The sequence below is a fragment of the Melozone crissalis genome, unplaced genomic scaffold (assembly GCF_028551555.1).
Source record: "Melozone crissalis strain CALT ecotype California unplaced genomic scaffold, PUWL_Pcris_2 ptg000009l_1, whole genome shotgun sequence".
Taxonomy (NCBI): domain Eukaryota; kingdom Metazoa; phylum Chordata; class Aves; order Passeriformes; family Passerellidae; genus Melozone; species Melozone crissalis.
In genome coordinates, this window is record NW_026535787.1 from 15,181,055 (window position 1) to 15,200,377 (window position 19,323).

Sequence of the window (19,323 nt, forward strand, 5' to 3'; positions counted from 1 at the left end):
TTTCACCCCGTTATCCTCCTTCCTCCCTGGGGGGCGATTTGCCTGAGGGAAGCGCACCGACAGGGACAACGCTCTTCTTTGAGAAATTAAATCTTTTCCTAACGAAAAGTTTATTCTGTTGCAACAAATGTCCTTGAGTTTATGAAGATGTCCCCGCTTAAAAACAAATAAATAAATGAACGAAACGGAGAGGACTTCTGGGTTCAGCCCAGCGCAGTGCCCGGGCTGCGGGGGCGGCGGAGGAGAGGGATGCTCTGGGCACCGCAGCCCGCCGCGGCTCCCCGCTCCGGGCGGGCGGCCAGGGCACATCCCCGCCTCAAGCCCCGGAGGAGGAGACGCCTCCTCGGACACGTTAAAAGTTTGGGCGGCTCCGGCTCCGGCTCGGAGGAGGCAGAGCCCGGCCGGGCGCTGCGAGAGCTCCGCGGGCTCCGAGCCCCCGGCCCCGGGCACCGCCCCCCGCCGCCGCCGCCGCGGGAAGATGGCGAGCCGCAGCCTGCGCCTGCTGCTCCTGCTCTGCCTGGGGCTCCTGAGCTGTAAGTGTCCCTGTCCCGCCGGGATACCCTGTCGTCCCCGGGCCGCCCGACCCGCTGGAATCTGTGTCTGTGTGTGTGTGTGTGTGTGTGTGCGTGTGTGTGTGTGTGTGTGTGTGTGTGTGTGCGTGTGTGTGTGTGTGTGTTGAGGGGGATGGCTCCCAGAGGTGCCGCTTCCCTCCCTCATCCCGGAGCGAGAAGAGCCGAGCGAGCCGCGTCTCCAAGAACGAAACGCCACAAGCGCGTCCCCCGCCACGGCCGGGGCGCTGCGCGCTGATTCTTTCCATGTGGCTTTTTCCATGTAACCTGTTTAAGGCCGGCCTGGCTAAGTGCAAGTCAGCCGCCGTCTGCCGCCGTGCAAACTTTACGATGCGGGCTGTTAGTTTGTTTTTCTGGTGGCCTTTGCAAGGTGAATGAGCGAGGGGCGGGAGGGCGTTTTTTGTTGCCAGCACTGGATGCTGCATCTTCGGAACAGAGTTGTTTCCAGTATTTTTATGCTCTTAACCCCTTAAAAACAAAAGGGTAAGGTTAGAATAAGTTGAGCAAAGATTCCCCAGCTGGAAAGCACGCATAAGTAATAGGGAAAAGAGATATGTGCAGCAGGTACCCTGCAGAGAGCCACTGAATTAACTCTACTGTTAGTACTGCCAGTTGTGATAAGGCTGTCACTTTCAGATCATGTCTTACAGTGCTTCTGTTCAATGCTTTTTGTATCTTACTGATGTTCAGGGAAAGGGCAGTACATGAAAATACTGTTTTGAAAATAATTATGTAGCACTGTCTTCCAATGAAATAACCACCTAGGACCAGCCCAGGATGGATTCTCAATCCATTGTGGATGTGGAACATCCATGGTACTGATGCTGGGTATATTTTGAGGTTTACCTTTCATTCCTCCTAACAGAACATTACCTAACAGAAAGCTCTGTGTGTGTAAACTCTCTTTTTTTTTTTTTTTTCAGAGTCCTGCAGTGGAGATACTTGAAATTATGTATGTCTGATAGGTCTTTGGCTTGGAAATTTTTTTTCCTCTCCTTTTTCTCCTACAAGACCTTATGGAAATGTTGGGCTGTTAAATGAACAGCTAGTGCAGAAATTCTCTTTCACGTAGTAACCAATAATGATAATACGCATGGTTTTCTTTTTTTGTTTTTTTAACTTCATTTCTTCTTAATTGCATGATATATCTGAGCAGGAGAAACTGCTGTGATTTTTTTTGGTGACAGGTTTCAGTGTGTTCAGGCTGCTCAGCCTCCTGGTTAGTTGTCTGTTGGCAGTGCTGGCTTTGCCTGCTAAGGAAATGATAGAGCAGTGCAATACAGTGCATCAAAGTCTGGTGCCTACATTGTTATCAGACTTGGAGATTTCTTCTTGGTGGGCTTTTTTTTCCTTCCTGTCCCAATTCCAAAGAAACACTAGATGGAAAGCAAGTTTACAAGCAAGGTGCTCATAAGGAGTCTTTTCGTGAAGAAAGTGATCGTAGGTGCATGGGTGTGCAGATGCCTATTGTTTGTGGGAGCCAGAGGAAACCCAGGAAGAAATCCAGGCAACCAGAAACCTGCTGCTGCTCCTGTGGCTGGAGTGTGTCTACATGAACAGTAAGGCTGAGTAATTCAGGTGTCCAAGTCAGGCATATGGGCTGAGCAGTCTCTTATGTGGGACCCATGTGCTCTGGAGATGGTGGGGAATGGGCAGAAACCAGCGAGGAAAAGGAAGGAGTAGTTGATATCTCACAAACAGCATAGGGGTTGGCCTCTTCTCCCAGGCAGCCAGCAACGTGGCAAGAGGACACAGCCTCAGGGTGAGTCAGAGGAGGATATCAGGAAGGACATGGAAAAGGTTGTTAAGCATTGGAATGGGCTGTCAGGGAGGTGGTAGGGTCACCATCCCTGGAAGTGTTCAAGAAACAACTGGACGTGGCATTCAGTGCCCTGGTCTAGTTGTGAAGGTGGTGATTGGTCAAAGGTTGGACTCAATGATCTTAGAGATCTTTTCCAGCCTAAATGGTTCTGCAGTTCTGTGGTTAAATTGTGGAGCAGGTATAGAGAACTTTCTTGGTAGCTGAGCTGCAGAAATCAAAAGCTGTGTAAGTTGGTCACAGGGCATCAGCGTAGCCAAGGCAGATGATGTTTGAATTGCTTTTCATTGAGTACTTGCTAAGAAATATTCACGACCTGCAGAAACTGTAGTTTCTGTGAGCTAATCTTCCCTTCCACCTTTAATTTTGGGAAAGTAAGGGAGCTGGGAGTCTTTAATCATGTTCTCTTTCAGCACAAGCTTCTGGAATTGACGTCTCAAAGTCGTCAAAGGTGCCACAGCCTAAGACTTGTGAGCTCTGTTGGCAAGACAGAATAGGTACAGAAATTGTTATTAATTTCTAATGGCTCCGTGGGAGGAGATAGTGTGTACTGACCAAATGGCCTTTCTGAGATTCATCTAGGTGTGATTTTTTTCTTAATATTAGTGCACATTGAAATTAGACTCCAGGTGGTGATGCTGGAAGCAAATGCAGTACAATATGTGTGTGTGAGGACTATGCAGAGGCAATAAATAGTAGTCTTACCTAATTATTTGATGGAGTTCACTGGGGTAGTTTGAGCAGTAAGTAAGGTGATATTTTGTTTATTTGTTTTGGCTCAAGAAAACCCCACTCCTTATTTCTCAGAAATCTTTCACTCAGATGCAAAGATTCTAGACCAAAGAAGCCTTTTGTTTCAAAAAAAATCATAAAGCATGACTGCATTGCTGTAGGAATTGACAGTGGAAGTGTTTAAACCATGCTTTCTTGACTGTATGGGATACACAACAGATGTACTCAAAATTGAGACGATTGTCAACTCTCAGCCTTTTGTTGAACCCTCTTTTTTTGGCTGGATGAGCTTGGTAGGAACTGATTTCTAAATTAGGCCATATTCAGGTGAGATGGGATTTCTTAAATTTGTAAGACTGCATAGTTCTCTAGTAATATCCGTTCAACATAATGCTATAAAGCAGACAGCCTGGTTTTGGAGGAGGAGTGGGGGAAGAGGCATCAACTGAATGCTCATTCTCTTGCTGGTTTAGGTGAGAAGCAGTATTTCTTTGCTAGAGGCTGCTCAAGGTTTAGAAACATGCACAGACTCTTAGACACTACAACATAAGTTGTAGGAGGATAATAAATTGCTAATATATAAACAAACAAATGAAAACTAGGTACAAAAGGCAATGTTTGTTTCTAGTCTTCAGCTTAACATTTTCCATTTATGACTGTGGTGAGACTGCACAAGATACCCCTTTGCTTCTAAAACTGACACAAACTGACATGGCAGGAAAGACTATTTCTGTCTTTAAAAGGGATACATGCTTCTCTCTAGCTTACTTAATAACCTTTACAATTTTGCCTTCTTGCTTAGATCCTCACGCTCAGAAGAAACTGTCTGTGAGTTATTGGTATCTCTCTCAGAAATCATGGCTTTTGCTGCATTTCAAAACAGCAAGTCATGCTGTTCTCCTTAAACCTGGGCGTGCTGCTTAGAAGGGCTCTGTATTCCTGAGAGGGCTCAGCCACAAGTGCTGCTGCTCTGTCTCTTTCTGTCTCTCCAGCAGAGAGGAGGCAGAGAGAGCTCCTCCTTGGTTGCCCCCATGGTATCATTCTTCTAGGCTGCTGGCCCCACAGACTGCTATTGGATGCCCAAAAGAGAAAATGAAGGTGGCTGTCTTCCCTCACTGTATAGAGGAGACAAGAAACATGCCTGGAAATGTTACATCAGGACAGTTGCAATTCCTTGTTTCTTTTTTAAGGTGGATGAATGCAAGAGAAGGATTTGCTTTTGTAATTGCTTGGCCTCTGAGGTCCTGTTTTCTCAGTTTTAAAGTTGCAACAATTCTTTGTTCATGTTGTAGGATACACATTTCTGGTAATTGTGAATATCATAGGGCATCTGGCAGTAATAATGACAGTTAAAGCTACCACTGTGATTCACAAATCTAATTGAGCCTGGATGAGGTCTTCCCATTGGCTATTTAACTGAATTACAGAAAGATATTTTTGTGATTATTTCCTGTATTACACCTGTAATTCCTGCTGCAGCCTGTTTTGGTAGCTGCCAGGCTCTGCTTCAGAAACTGGCTGATGCCAGTGCAAATGATTTGGTGAGAATACAGAAGTAGCTGAATTTTGACATCATCTTTTCAGTTGATTGATTTATCAGAACACCTGGTTTCATCTTTCATGACCTAGAGCAACCAGACTTGTCTGTGTTCACTGGCTTCACAGTCCAAATGTTATTTGGGGTGTGTGCAGACCTGTTTTTAAAGAAATGAACTAAAAACATTACAGTAGACACCCTTCCTCCAAGAGTGCCTCAGGTTCTTTAATTTCTTCTCAAGTGCTGGTGGTCACTAGGAAGAAGTCTGTAAGACAGAAGTCCTCTTGTGCAGTATGGGAGAATCTTCTTGTACATCTGATATTAATAAAATTCAATTTCCTCATAAATTCACATGAGTAAATAATAGTAGTATTTCTTCACTGAAGATAGACAGTGACATGCATGAGAACCTTCTGCAGTAGCAGTAACCAAGCTTCCTTTGTTTGAGGGGGAAGAGATTTGGGTTGGTGGTGCTTTTAGAGAGACAGGAACAGCTAGTAGAATAGTTCTGCAGTTGGGATGTAAAACTGTCCATCTGGTATGATCTACTTAGAATCCATCAGCACTCAAAGTGTAATCTTCATGTTGGAGCACTTCTGAAGACACTTGCTCCCTGCACATGGTGAACCCTTTAGGAGCACTTTTCTTAAAGTAAGGCTTAGTGTCATATACTTTCCCTTAGAAATGCTAGAGGTGACTCCAGTACAAATGCTTATGTAAAGGAAGGTTACTTAGAAAATAAATATCTTGTCTATTAAAGCAATTGAAGCAAAGGCAGACATATGTATTTGTCCTTGCAGACTGTTTGACAGGGCCATATGGAATGGCTAAATTCCCTTGAAGTTATATAAGGATATCAGGAAAAACAAAATTTGCATAAAATAGTGTCCTTGGGGATGTGTACAATGAGCTGTCTTACTGCTGTTTTTTCTTGTTTTGCTGGGATTTTTTTTTCTCCACCCTGTTAACTTTGTGGCAGTTTTGCATATTTGTGGGAAAAGAGATGGTTTTCAAGTTTTTACTGTCTAGTTCAGGGGCTGGTTTAGTTCTAGTTCAGTACCACGGGGAGAGCGCTTTAATGGAAACTGAGGGAAATGTTATGTGGAAGCTGTTTATTTTGTTTCAAGTCATTCATTCTATTCTGGTTAGCTCCCCCCCTCTCCCACCCCCCTTTTGTTAAGCTAACTTTGTTACAGTTTTACTTTCTAGCATGTCTTCTCCAATCCCCAGTACTTTTGGAAGAGCCATCAGTTTCAGCAAAACATTTCTGCAGAAAAGCCTCTCACATCTTCCTCAAAGCACTGTGATTGTTCTGTAATTCAACTTCAGGAAGCTTAAAGCAAATATTATGGTGTCTTGTAATCAAGACAAATTATTTGTTTCCTTCATCTAAATGCTGGGTTTTTTTAGAGAATGGAATATGAATTTCAAAGAATGAGACAGCAGATGAGGCTGGAGAAGCATTTGGATGATTGCCATTGCTTGCACTCACCTGTATTTCCAAAGTCACTTTTTTTCCTGGAGGACTCCAACTGATTTTGTGACCTCTATGCTCACAATATATCAAGCACTCAAGTGCTTACATAAAATTTCTTTAACTGGGCAGAAAGTAAGCTTGGCAGCTGAACATCTGGTCCTGTTCATTTGTTGGTTTCTAACGCAGTAGGAGGTGGAGGAGCTTTTGGAGAAAGAAGAAGGGGAAAATGGCAATTTCTGAAAAGAGAAAGTCATGTAACAGTCGAAGTTGTTGAACCACTAGTAAGTCTGTCAACCTTTCTGATTAATAAAAATTAAAACAGGCATCCAATTTCTCCCAAAGATTATTTGCAGGGGAAAACATGAAAAAAAAAATCTGGTACTGAACCTTTTTGAATTATTATTCCTTTTTAGAAGTTCAAAGCTTAGCAGTTTTCAGTAGGAGATGGGAAAATAAAACTTGAATTGAAATAGCTGCAATTTGATTGTGATTGTTTAAAGAGGTACAAAATTGTGAGATTTGAGCTGGAAAGAACAGACCCTACAAGTACGAAGTTTCAATAGATATATTTCATAGCTCTTAGGTGGATTAACATCTTAAGGATTGAAAATGCTTTTGACCCCATCCAAACCACTGGATCAGATTCAAAGGGGAACAAAATATATTATTGTCTGGATCGAAAAATTATTATCTGGTTTTTTGATACTAGATAATTTTAACAAAACAGACTTTATTTGTTGTTCACAAACTTCTAATATACTACTTGGAGGTAATGATGGAAAATCCCTGAGAAATTACATTTGCTCAAATTAATATAATATACAAACCAAAATTATTGTATCTCAGCTTGCAGAAAGTGCCCAGTATGAAGTGGGAGGCAATCATGGGGGTGTTATGCAGACTTGTCTATGTTTGTTAGAGTTGGACAAGCGTTTGTGTTTGGTATACTTGTAAAACTACGAGGAAGAATATATGCAGTGTGAGAAACTACCTCTCATTTTAGGATTTCAAAGGTTTACTAAACCTTAATAAATACAACAAATGACTGAATAAGGAGAAAGAAAGAGCAGTGCTGGGAGCATGGAACTAAACCGCCATGTGCTCACCCACAAAATGGCTGCTCCACCTTTCACACTCCTGATGTTGCATCAGGTAACCTCAGCCCCCCCAAAGTCCATCAGTCAACACTTCTTTGCCTTCCAATGATGGAGATTCCTTTCTTGCAGTTTGACTGAAGGTCAGGTGTTGCCATGCTGTGCCCCCCAGCAACAAGCCTTCCATTCCCCCAAATCCCCTGACTACCAAGGCCATCCCGTGACAACAGTAAAATGGGAGGGGAAAGAGGAGTATGGGGAGAACACATCACAATAACATAACTATACATCAATAAAACTTCTCTTAGCATACACATAATATTCATCTCTTAATTGTGGGAGCTAACCACCCATTACCCATCTATAACCTGCAGAAAAACAGCATTTTAATGCCTATTATGTGAGGCAGACAGCTGTTTGCCACTAGAATGCATAGACAGTACTTGTCTCTGGAGGCCCTGTCTCAGAACTGAAGCCTTCTAGTAGCTAGCAAAAATGAGTAAAAAAATGTTGGAAGTTAGGATTTTTCCTTTTTTCTTCTTCTTTCTCTCAGGGAATTTTTTTCCATTTGTTGCCTAAGAGATGATAATGATGATATTTACGAGACAAAAGATGTGGCTGAGAGGAGGAAGAGGAGGAGGGGAAAGGGTGCAGTTGGGTATTTGCAGAAGTTAATGTACTTGTCTTCTATAGCAGTTGTCTTCAGACTCTTGTTTTGGGGGGATAAAAAATCATCTGGGGAGGCTCTGTCAACAGGGAATCAGCAATACTTGTAGAGACTGACTGAAGATTTTATCAGTTCTCCTTTTTCCCTGCCACTGCACACTATTTCTTATTTCATTTATGTTCCAGTTGTATCTCTAGCTGTGTTTTCAAAACAGGAACAACCCACATGCAGTTACTGCTCGCTTTCCAGTTGTGTTTAAATTCTTAGCCACCTTTCAAAGGGGTAAGAAGGGAGGGAAAACAGTGCTACAGAGGCTTTGCCCAGTTGCTGAAAGACAGTGGCTTTCTAGCATAAGTAGGTTTTGGGAGGATTGATTTTTGTGAGAGAAGAATTAAGTGATGCCTCTATAAGCAATTGCACATATTTAAAGTTTATTCAAAGCTTTTGAAAGTTATATGAACAGAGAAAGAGGAGGGGGACAGCCAGTTCTTTTGTAGGTATGGACATTCAGGTGCAGAACATATTTCCTGAGCTAGGCATACTATTTAAATAGTATATTCAGTGTAGATATATTAGTAACTTAAACACTCTCAGTTTTGGGAGGGAACTAATCAGTTTTTAAATGGGAAAATTTTTCTACTGCTTTGTGTTGCTGTTAAAGTTGCAATCCTGCATATGTATGCTGTGTTTGAATCCCCTGTACCTTTATGGAGACCTGCTGAAAAAATCTGGTTGTTTTAGATTGCCAGTTGTGTTGACTAAAGAGCAGACAGTTGATTCTTAAGCTGCCTCTGCTGTGGGATGGGATACATGTGCTGGGTGGACACATAATCTCCAAGGAGGTTTTAAGGCTAAATGGGACAAGACGGTTTGTTATAAAATTAGACTGTTTAAGTAGAAGAAATGTGTAGACTTGGCTATGAAGAGTTGTGTACAAAGAGTTGCATTACATATCTGTGAACTCTGAAGTGGATAATCTTCCCTGTATAAGGGTAATTCATTTTGTCCTGTAAAGCACCAATTCAATTTCTGCCCTAAAATAACACCTGATGCTCATAAACAATGAAAACTTACATGCTTATTTTTCAAAGATTTTTTCAGCAAAACTGTTGAACTTTGACTGATTTGGCAATGGTTTCTCTTTGGGTATCTCTTGGGTAGCAATGTATTATTCAACAAGACACCTTGTTCCCTTTCTTGATTTCTTGGCCACTCATAGAACTGCTGATGCTCTGTACCATCCAGGCTCATTGCAATAAGTTCAGCCCTGCAACAAGAGTGGGAATAAATCTGTAAATGTGCCTAGATCCTGTTGTAAAAACAAAACTGTTCTGTGAATTTAGAGCTGAACTCTGAAGACCTTATTTTGTGATCACAGTATTTATGCTGATGCCTGAATAAGTTGTTTCCCAGTAAGGCCTTGGACTGTTCTTCAGTCAAAGTGGCATTATTTTGCCTTAATGTAATCAGGACCAGGGCAATGATTGTCCTCCTGTCCTGGGCACTGGTGATGGGCACCCCTCAAATCCTGTGTCCAGTTCTGGGCCCTCACTGAAAGAAAGACATGGAAATGCTGGAGCATGTCCAGAGAAGGGCAACAGAGATTGGGAAGGGCCTGGAGCACAAGTCTGATGAGGAGCAGCTAGGAATTTTCAGCCTGGAGAAAAGGAGGCTCAGGGGGCAACTTCTCACTCTCTACAACTCCCTGAAAGGAAGGGGCAGCCAGGTGGGGCCATGCTCTTCTCCCAGGGAACAAGTGACAGGACAACAGGAAATGGCCTCAAGTTGTGTCAGGGAACATTCAGGTTGGACATTGGCGAGAAATTCTTCTTGGGAAGTGATCTCAAGCTTTGGAATGGGGTGCCCAGGGAGATGGTGGAGTCCTCACGCCTGGAGGTGTCCAGTGAATGGCTGGACATGGCACTCAGTGCTCTGGTCTGAGAGACAAGATAGGGATCGGCCACAGGATGGACTTGATGATCTTGGAGGTCTTTTCCAACCTTAATGATTCTGTTACTTGTAAAGGAAGCTTTAAGCAATAATTGTGTCACCCAAGTTAGCAGAGCATCAATATGCCATGAGCAGTTGGTTATAAAGGGAATACAGGCAGAAGTAGGCAAAGTACATGACAAAACATTAGCTTAAAGCAGCAAATATGCCTATATGGCAGGCATGGCTTAATAAAATATGTTGATCTATTGACTCTAACAGGTATTCTAGAAATGTAATGTTGATTTCTTCTAATCAACCATCTCCTTTGAGTGTGAAAAACATCTTCTGTTTGTTCTAACTTCTCTAGGCATGTGTTAGACTTAATGGAATTAGAGTGGCTTCAATCTTGTTCAAATGTGCCAGAAGATGTTTCTATAAAATTTGGTATTAAACAACTAAATTGATGATATTATATGTGTTATTGAGGTATTGCAGACAGCCACTTTAACTAGCAGACTTTTTTAAGCACAGAAGTTGTGCGGGAGATAGTGACGCAGGGGGCAGAATCCTTAATTGCATGTGGTTTACTCTAAAAAAAAATCATGGTTTTAAAAAATATTTTTATTGTGCTTTTACAGAATTGCAGGATTGCTGACATCTTTTTTTGTTTTATTTTTGTCTCAGTTTGAGACAATTTAAAGGAGAACACTCTGGATTGAGTTGCCCCTTCTAAAGGGTTCCAGCAATTCCTTTCCAGCAATAGGAAATGAATACTAATAGGTGAAAATGAAAAAAACGCACAAGAGTTTATTAAAAAACAGAATGCCCACAAGGCAGGGAAAAAAGTAAATAACTGCTAGATATCAAACTGTTAGATTTCACCCCAGCACACTGGAACAAAGACCCACAATGCCAGAGGTTACCTGCTCTCAACCTGCAATCCGGGATGGGGTCAGCTTCCCTCTTGGGAAAGCAGAAGCTTTCAGGGAGCAGTTCCAGCAGCAGACGGAGGCCCAGTGGCTCATCTGTCATCAGCCTTCTCCCCAGGACAAAGTCCAGCAGATCCCAGCAGGTAAAGCAGCTGGGCTGGAGCCTCTCAGTGTGTTTTCTTCCCAGCTTGATGTGGTTCATGGAGTGTGGCTTGCATTGGAGTAGGGCAGCTCCGCTCCTGCTGACACAGTGTCCCTGGTCTCTGAGCAGGAGCTGCTCAGTTCACCTCAAGGCAGCCCAAAGGCTGCTGCTGCAGCATCTCTGAGCCAAGGAAAGGAAAAGCTTTTTGCCTGGGCCAAAAACCAAACCAGCCCAGCAAAACCCATGCCGCACAGAGCCATGAAAATGCTGGGCAAGGAGCTTACAAAAATGCTCATACAAAAGCAAAACTCTTCATCACCCTGGTCCCCCACACACCATGTCTTGGGCTGCAGGGTCTTAAAGATACAATACCAATTTTTGGGCACAGACCTGAGGATGGTGGAATACATTATTGTAATAAATCCCTCTAAGATGATTTTTGCGACAGTGCAACAGCTTAGTGTAAGTACCTGCAGACAAGATCATTAAATCCCATTACTTGAAGGATTTGACCACTGAACCACTGAATTGTGAATATTGGCTCATGTTCTGAGCTTTCCCTTCTTCTGATGCAAAGCTGCAAAGTGTTTAATCCGGGAAATACTTTAGAGGATGTGGCTCCTAAAACATCTTTCCTGTGCAAAGCTGTGATGATCACCAAGTTAAGATTTATGCTTGATTTAAAAATGGATAAGGCATAGAGTTTGTTTATTCCTCTTTCCTGTGTAACTTTCCAGTGTTGTTCTAATTTCTTCTAATCTGAATACCTGTATGTTGCTTTGCTTGTGTAGCTTTTACTGTGATGAAGACTGTAGTGTTTTTTAGTTGGATTTTTTAATTTTCTTTGTCCCCTTTAAGGAAAACTTGGCACATCTTATACTGTGACCTATTGTTCCTAGCTCTACCTTCCGGAGGATTTCTTCTAATCAACCTCCTCCTTAGAGTGTTAAAAACATCTTCTGTTTGCTGTAGCTTCTCTTGGTATGTGTTAGCCTTAATGGAATTAGAGTAGCTTGTCTTGTTCAAATATGCCAGAAGATGTTTCTATAAAATTTGCCATTAAACAACTAAATTATCTATTAAAGGCCTGTAGAATTAGAGTTAAAAATATGCATTCATAGTGTAAGCTACAAAGCTGATTGAAGGTACTGTTCATCAAACACAGCTGTTAGTGGCTTCTGCCAGGAGGGGACTATTGAGCAACCTTGGCAGTGTAAAAGAACTTGTGAATGAAAATCGGATGAGCAATTTGGCCATTGCATTTGGATTTTAGGAAGGGTTCACAATATTCTTTTAGCTGTGAGAACTGGTAATCATGTTCCCTGCTCATATTGGCAAAGAACCTGGTCTTTAGTCTGGAGGACAAAAAGCCTAAAAACCAAGTTCAGTGCTGTCTAATGGGATGCAGTTCTAAAATTCATGGTTCAAGTGACATTTACAGAAGTGAAACCACCACTCCCATCCCCAGTTACTGGAAACATCTCAGAAGCCCTAAATTCACAAAGCATTGCACAAGACCCTTGCTGAATATTTACAGAGCAGCCTACTAGTGTTGGAAGGACTTTTTTTTTTCTAAATGGGCATACTAAATAGAATGAAGTCATAGTAGTGTGTCCCAAAGTCAGAAAAATTTGAATGAGAAAAAGCATATGTAATGCTCTTTTTAAGAACTCAGCTCAAGGAGTTACACACATTGTATATAGAAGTATATTCTAGGTCAATATTTGCTTCAGAGAGAATGGGTTTTTAAAAAACACAAACTATTTCAGATGTTTTATCTCCTTCATTGGTGGAACATAGTGGGATATAAGGTGGAAATGCTGACTTGGTCATTATACTTTGCTGCAAATGAGACATTTCTCTGTAGTGAGCCAAATTAGCTATCCTGCCTGCTATTTGAGATGCTTGCTGTGCACAATTCTCATTATTTAGCTACTCCTATAACTTTAAAAGCCAGAACTTAATACAGTGTTGTATGTACTCATCCTCTGCAGTGTGTTTTGTAGAAATATTGAAATTAATCACCAAAGTGTTTAGAAGATCCATTTGAGAGGGACTGAGGATTGCAGACAGGTTGAAACTGGATGATCTTTAATGTTTTTTCCACCCCAATTCACTATATGATTCTGTGATGCACAAGAAATTTGGTTCCAGCTTAAAATAATAGGACCAACTACAGGATGAGACACCCTCTCACTTTACCAATGTATTTACTTAGAACAATTTTAAATTATACTGTCAAGGTGTTCCTCCTAAACATCTGGAAATATGCTCCAACAGTAAGGGAACTTCTCTGACTTCACTGGTTCTGAAGGAGCAAGGACTCCAGTTTCTTATGGAGTATACTGGAATTGTAAGTAATACTGGTTGATACAGTTTGAAAGTAAACAAAATCTGTTTTCAGGATTTAAAGATAAATAATGAGTGTATTTATAGGTTTATAAATGAGGTGACTTCATGAAAGTGTTTATTCTTTCCAAATTGTTTGGCAATTCCAGCAAAAGTCACTTAAAGCTTGTAGGAGGCTTCAGAGATCTTTATCACAAATTGAGGGCCAGAATGGTTGTGTTCATTTGGGGAATGCTGGGGTATTGTTTGTTTCTTCTGGTTTTCCAACTCTCTTGTAGTTGATGTAAATCAATCTTGGTACTATTGACTTCAGAGGAACACGCTGGTTTGCACGGGGTGCCAAGCTTTCTTTTGCACATTTAATAACATTATGCAGTTTCACCAGGTGTTTGCACAGGGAAGTGTTTCTGCTGGATTGTTACCCCCTAGAAATGCAAAGGGAAATCTGTTTGTTCAGCTTCAGCTTTGCACTGTTTGATATGAGGGGGGTGGGACAGCAGTGGTAAGGGGCTGATACACCAATGGCCTATTCAAATAGTCTTTTGAAAAATGGTGGCACTAGACACATGTTCTCAGCATCTTGATGCATCTTAAAATAGGCAACAGCTGAAGCAGCTATAGGCTCTCACTGCATTTACAAGCTGTCTTTGAGCTGCCAATGAGTTGCTGTGGAAACCATTGCTGGGCAGGACCAGGAGATGGCTGGAAAATAGGCTTCTTTTGAGAGCCTGACTAGTTCAAATCCCCATCCCCCATTTGCAGAAGCTCCCTCTGAATTGCCATGGAGACAAGAGGAGTACTGGTGTTTTGAGACTTGTAAAAGTGCAAGCTATAAATATTTATTTGGCTAACAGCACATGCTTTCTGTGGTGTCTCCCTGTTGGAATAAACTCCGTGCTACATTGAACCTTTGCAAGTTGTATGTTCTGTGCATTCAAACCCTTCCTCTCTTCTGTGTGAGTAGAAAAGAAGGAAGGAAAATAAACATTGAAGGGAATTAAATTTTACATTTTGATTATTAATCATAAAACATTAAATTATAATTTTTCCTCAGTATTTCCCCCTCTCATGCAGTATTTTTTCAGTGTCGGGGACTACTAAAAGCACTTAGGAGGCTGTTGAGTTTATCTAAAATTGTTGTACTTCTGTGTTCAGTTTTTCAGAAAGGCTGACCTAAATAATCTCTTGCTTTCTTGCCCTGTGCCACTTGACTTTTTTTCCCTTCCACTTTCTTCTCTTCAAGCACTTCATGTTTTTTGTTTCCAGAGCCAACTGTCCTTGGGGCTCTGAAATGAAATTAACCTTAAATTCTTAGGACTCCCACTGATAACTTTAGATAATTGGCTCTGAAAACTTCAAAAGTCTTAACAAAAGCCTTTTGTTAAGCTACTTTTACTTTAAAGTTTTTTTCTTTTTTTTTTTCCTTAACTTGAAAACTAAGACACCATGACAGATGTGCTGGCTTTCCTGATTTCACTTAACAGTCCCCACAAAGCTGAGGATTAAGGTAGCTGAGTGACTGAAAATTAGTTTCTTTTGCCTATTTTCACCCCAGTGATGTAGGACAACTTCCTCTAGCTCTTGTTCAAAATTTGAGGTCTTAATGCTGTGTTTATGTTGTTAAATTAATCACAGGGTCGCAGAATGGTTTGGATTGAAGGGACCTTGTTGGAGACTGAAATGTTATGGTTTATGGCTTAAACATCTTTATGAAAGACTTTTGCCTATTACAGCAAAGATGTATAACAGCACTGCACCAGCAAAGCCCACCCTGGATGGGCCTCCTGACTCAAAACCCTCAACTGAGGGTTAAACCACCTAAAGCAGATTGAGATAAAATGACACCATTGTGGGAAGCATCTGGAAGAGCATCCAGGACAGAGCCAACCCAGCACCTTTGGGGTAGAAGCCCCAGCCCCAGCCCCAGGTTTTTCTGCTGCCAGGCTCCCACAGATCCCTGCACCAAGGCAGGGAGGAGAGGTTTTGGTGTGTGCCATGGCCTCTGGCCAGATGCAGTGATCACCCATCCTCCACCAGACAGACTGGCCCAGCTGTGGGGCCTGCCACCCCTGGAAGGCCACATCGGTGTGGGGACAACTGAGGGGGTGTCAGGGCTCATCAAGGGCCCCCCACCAAAGGGGTCCCCAGACCCTGCACTGTGTCTGATCCTACATGATGCAACAGATTGCAGTCTTGCAAGGGACAGTGTCAGACTTGTCCCCCCGCCAGGAGGTACCTGTGTGTTCCCACCTGCTCAAATGTATAATTATCCATTGGATTCTACACTTTTTGGTGGGGGACCCTCACTGCCAAAGAGACCAGATGGAGGGAAGCAGTGAGATGTTCTAGGCCCCTCAGTTTGGAAAGGACCTTGAGGCATTTGAGCACGTCCAGAGGAGGCAACGAGGCTGGTGAGGAGCTGGGAACACAAACCCTCTGTGGAACAACTGAGGGAGCTGGGGATGTTTAGCCTGGAGAAAAGGAGACTCAGGGGTGGCCATATCACTCTCTACGGCTTCCTGAAAGGTGGCTGTAGCCAGGTGGGGTTGTTCTCTCTCTCCAGACAGCAACTGACAGAATGAGAGGACAGAGTCTCAAGCTGCGTCAAGGGAAATATAGGTTGGATATTAGGAAAACGTTTTTCACAGAAAGAGTGATAAAGTACTGGAATGGTCTGCCCAGGGAGGTGGTGGAGTCACCATCCCTGACTTTTAAACAAAGACTGGATGTGGCACTCAGTGCCATGGTTTAGTTGAGGTGTTGGGGCATGGGCTGGACTTGATGATCTTGACGGTCTCTTCCAAGATAGTCATTCTGTGAATCCTGTGAAGTATGGCAAAAGGGAGCCAAAACAGGTGTGCTTAAATGACGTGACAATGGCAAAACTCCAGGTATCATTTGAGTGCCTTGTGGTAGGTAGCTCCATGGCTGAGAAGTTTGCATCAGCACCTAATCACGTAGTTGAGGCTTTACCCTGAAGTGGTCACGTCTGAATGATGCTAACACTAAACAGATGTCTGGTTTCCTATTCTCTTTCAGGGACTTCAGTAAGTCCTGAAAGACAGTAAGAGAATTGGCCTTTATTCTTGAGATGCTGGACTTCCTAAATTTACAGTATCCTCAGAAACCCTTTGTTAGACTTTGCTTTAGACCACCTGTTGTTTAGAACTTGGCAAAACAAACGCAAGACTGTTTTTTCTCTTGTACTTATAACTTTGTTTTGACTCTGTCCTCATGTAATTTCTTCCAGGCACACTGTTTCTTTTGATTTGATTTGACTAATATGTTTTTCCTTAATGATTGGTCTAGCTAGTAGTTTCAGTTTACAGCCATGAGTGTTTATCAAAGGGAAAGTGTGGGGTTTTGGAGTTTACTTCTAAACAAACATAGCTACTGACATGTAAAAGCAGCTTTTTTTTTCTTTTTTTTTTCCTGATCTTTAAAAAGCAGCCTGAATAAAAGGTTTACTGGTACAGTAATATGTCATCTTTTCACTAGTGCTCTTTATATGGTGAATTAAAATCCAAAGGTGAAGACATGGATTCTGAATATTTGACACAGACATTTCTCAAAGGATGTCTAAGGGAAGAGATGCTCTAGCTTTAAGCACCTCTTCTGTCTTTCTGCTTGACCAGAATATATAATGGTTTTAATATAGTCAGCTGTCTCTGCACTGCCTTACATAACTGTTTGAACTCTACAGCTTCTTGAAAAGAGTCATGTATATGTGTGGTTTGTGTGTGTATGTTGAACTTCTTTCTCTCCTTTCTCCCCCTCTTTCTCACATTTTCTCCTTAATTGTATTGTATAATAGAATCTTCATGTATTCTATAAATCCTTTGATGTAAGGGTAAATATGGAGACTTTGTGCAGTTGCATGCTCCCAATAAAAAGCATGCAAAGTAATTCTGTAATGACTTCCATAGTGCTCCTGCCCCAGAAGTCATAAAATATGTTTTCCATTTTTGGCTTCATATTCTGTGAATATTTTGATCATGACAATGAGCTACATGACGCCTGTATTAATGAGGAGGGGACAAATTTCCAGGCCTATGAAACAGAGAATGTAATAGAGTGGTGAATTGCCTGTACTAGAGCTGTTCTGTGTCCAGACAGAAGAGGCTGATGAGATAATAATTTATAAATGGTTTTATCCACACACTGAACACCCAGAAAGGCTTCTTTTTGAAATGTTATCAAGTGTTAGCTGTTGTCTGTCTCAGAATAAAATGCTCCTCCCCATCATGAAGGAAGATGTTATTTCAATAGATAAATGTGATTTGTTAACTATTGGCATCTAGAATATGGGGGAAGAGGGGGCAAGGGGGGTATTGTTCTAGAAATATGGTTTGGGTAAAAGTCATGTGTCAATTTTCTTCCCATAAATCTAAATAGGACTTAATAGGTTAAAAAGAAAATTATTTACTGATTCCAGGATATTCTAGACCTTGCCTGAACAAAAAAAAAAAAAAGGAGCTGGGCTATGTATGGACTTGCAGGAGAAATGATTGCTTTGGGAGGAGCTGGAGAAATGGTTTCCTCCTTTGGTTTCAGCAGGGTATGAGAGGGCTTATACAGAGGATTTTTAAAATTTCTTTCTTTAAAGTTCAGTAGGAAAGTTTTCTTTCTTGGAGGGATGGAAAAATTTCTAAGTGCTATTTGTAGTGCAAATATTTTTTTGCTATTTCAGTATTCTCAGAGTACATAAATTTCATTGCTAGAATTCTTCATGTCTTATTTATTTCATATTACAAACTTCTGATTATAACTTTTGGGGTAGCATAAAGTGGATAAAATTAAAACATATTACAGACAGAATAGCTATACTCAATTTGGATCTTTTGGTGATGTGCACACATGAAAGTTCACTTTACACTGTCAGGTGAGACTGTGTTCTTTTAGACACAGGAATTGTTGAGCATATATTTGGAAGGGGATGTGAGATAGTGAGAAAGCACCACAGAGAATCCATGTTGGAGCAGGTTCCTGGCAGTAACTGTGACCTATAGAAAGCAGCCCATGCTCGAGTAGGGGAGAACATTCAGAGGAAGGAGCAGCAGAGAAGAGCACATGCCCACAACTACTGCATTTACTCTGTTTTAAACTGGCAGTAAATTTAATTTTTTTTTCCTAAATTTAGTCTGCTTTGTCTGTAATGGTAACTGCTAACTAAACTCCCTGACTCCCTGTCTTTCTGTTGACCCATGAGCTTTTTAATCTTATTTTCTCCCTGGTCATGTTGAGGAGGAGGAGCTGTGTGGGTGTCCAGCAGCCACCCAAGGTCAAGCCACCACAATATACAGTGAATGAACTCTTGCTACAGTGCCAGGGCCTCAGATACCATTTCTGAGTGGTGCTCCATGACTCTGAGGCAGTGGTTATACATACCTGTAGAACTGTAATTTATATTTTTAAAAGATGCTGAAAAAAACTCCAGAAAATTAAGGAGGAAAAAGGCCATAGGGACAGAATGAATGAAGAATTCCCTGTGTTGTGTCGGACTTAAACCATAAGGAATGATCTTTAATTGAGAAGAAAACTGTGATAGAGTACTCTGGTGTATGGGATCAGTGCTGTTTAATGTCTTCATTATTTACATAGACAAAGGGATTGAGTGCACCCTCGGCAGATTTGCTAATGACACCAAGATGAGTGGTGCTGTTGCTGCACTTGAAGGATTTGATTGTCATCCAGAAGGACCTGGACTAGCTCAAAAACTGGCCCATGGGAATGTCATGAGGTTTTAAAAACTGAATTCATGGTGCTCCACCTGGGTCAGGCCAACCCCTGGTATCGATCCAGGCTGGGGGATGAACAGAGCAGCCCTACAAGAAGTACTTGGGGGTGCTGGTGGGTGAGAGGCTGCACTGGGAGCCCAGGAACCCCCTGTGTGCTGGGCTGCCTCCAAAGGCCCATGGCAGCAGGAAAGAGAGGAATTCTGTCCCTCTGCCCAACTCTGGTGAAGCCTCACCTGCAAGGCTGCTTCCAGCTCTGGCTTCCCAGCATAGAAGGAACATGGACCTGTTGGAGCCAGTCCAGAAAGCCATTAAAATAATCATGGGGATATGGCATGCCT

At 42.0% G+C, this 19,323-nt stretch overlaps 1 protein-coding gene across 1 annotated transcript in view; it reads left to right on the forward strand.

Moving 5' to 3' along the window:
- The first annotated feature begins 412 nt into the window (after positions 1-412).
- The window catches only part of JAM2 (junctional adhesion molecule 2), a 36,136-nt gene continuing 17,225 nt past the window's right edge, over positions 413-19,323 (forward strand). The window contains exon 1 of the mRNA XM_054270395.1: positions 413-533. Coding sequence (XP_054126370.1) covers positions 479-533 — 55 coding nt within the window. The 5' untranslated portion in view covers positions 413-478. The remainder of the gene's footprint in view (positions 534-19,323) is intronic.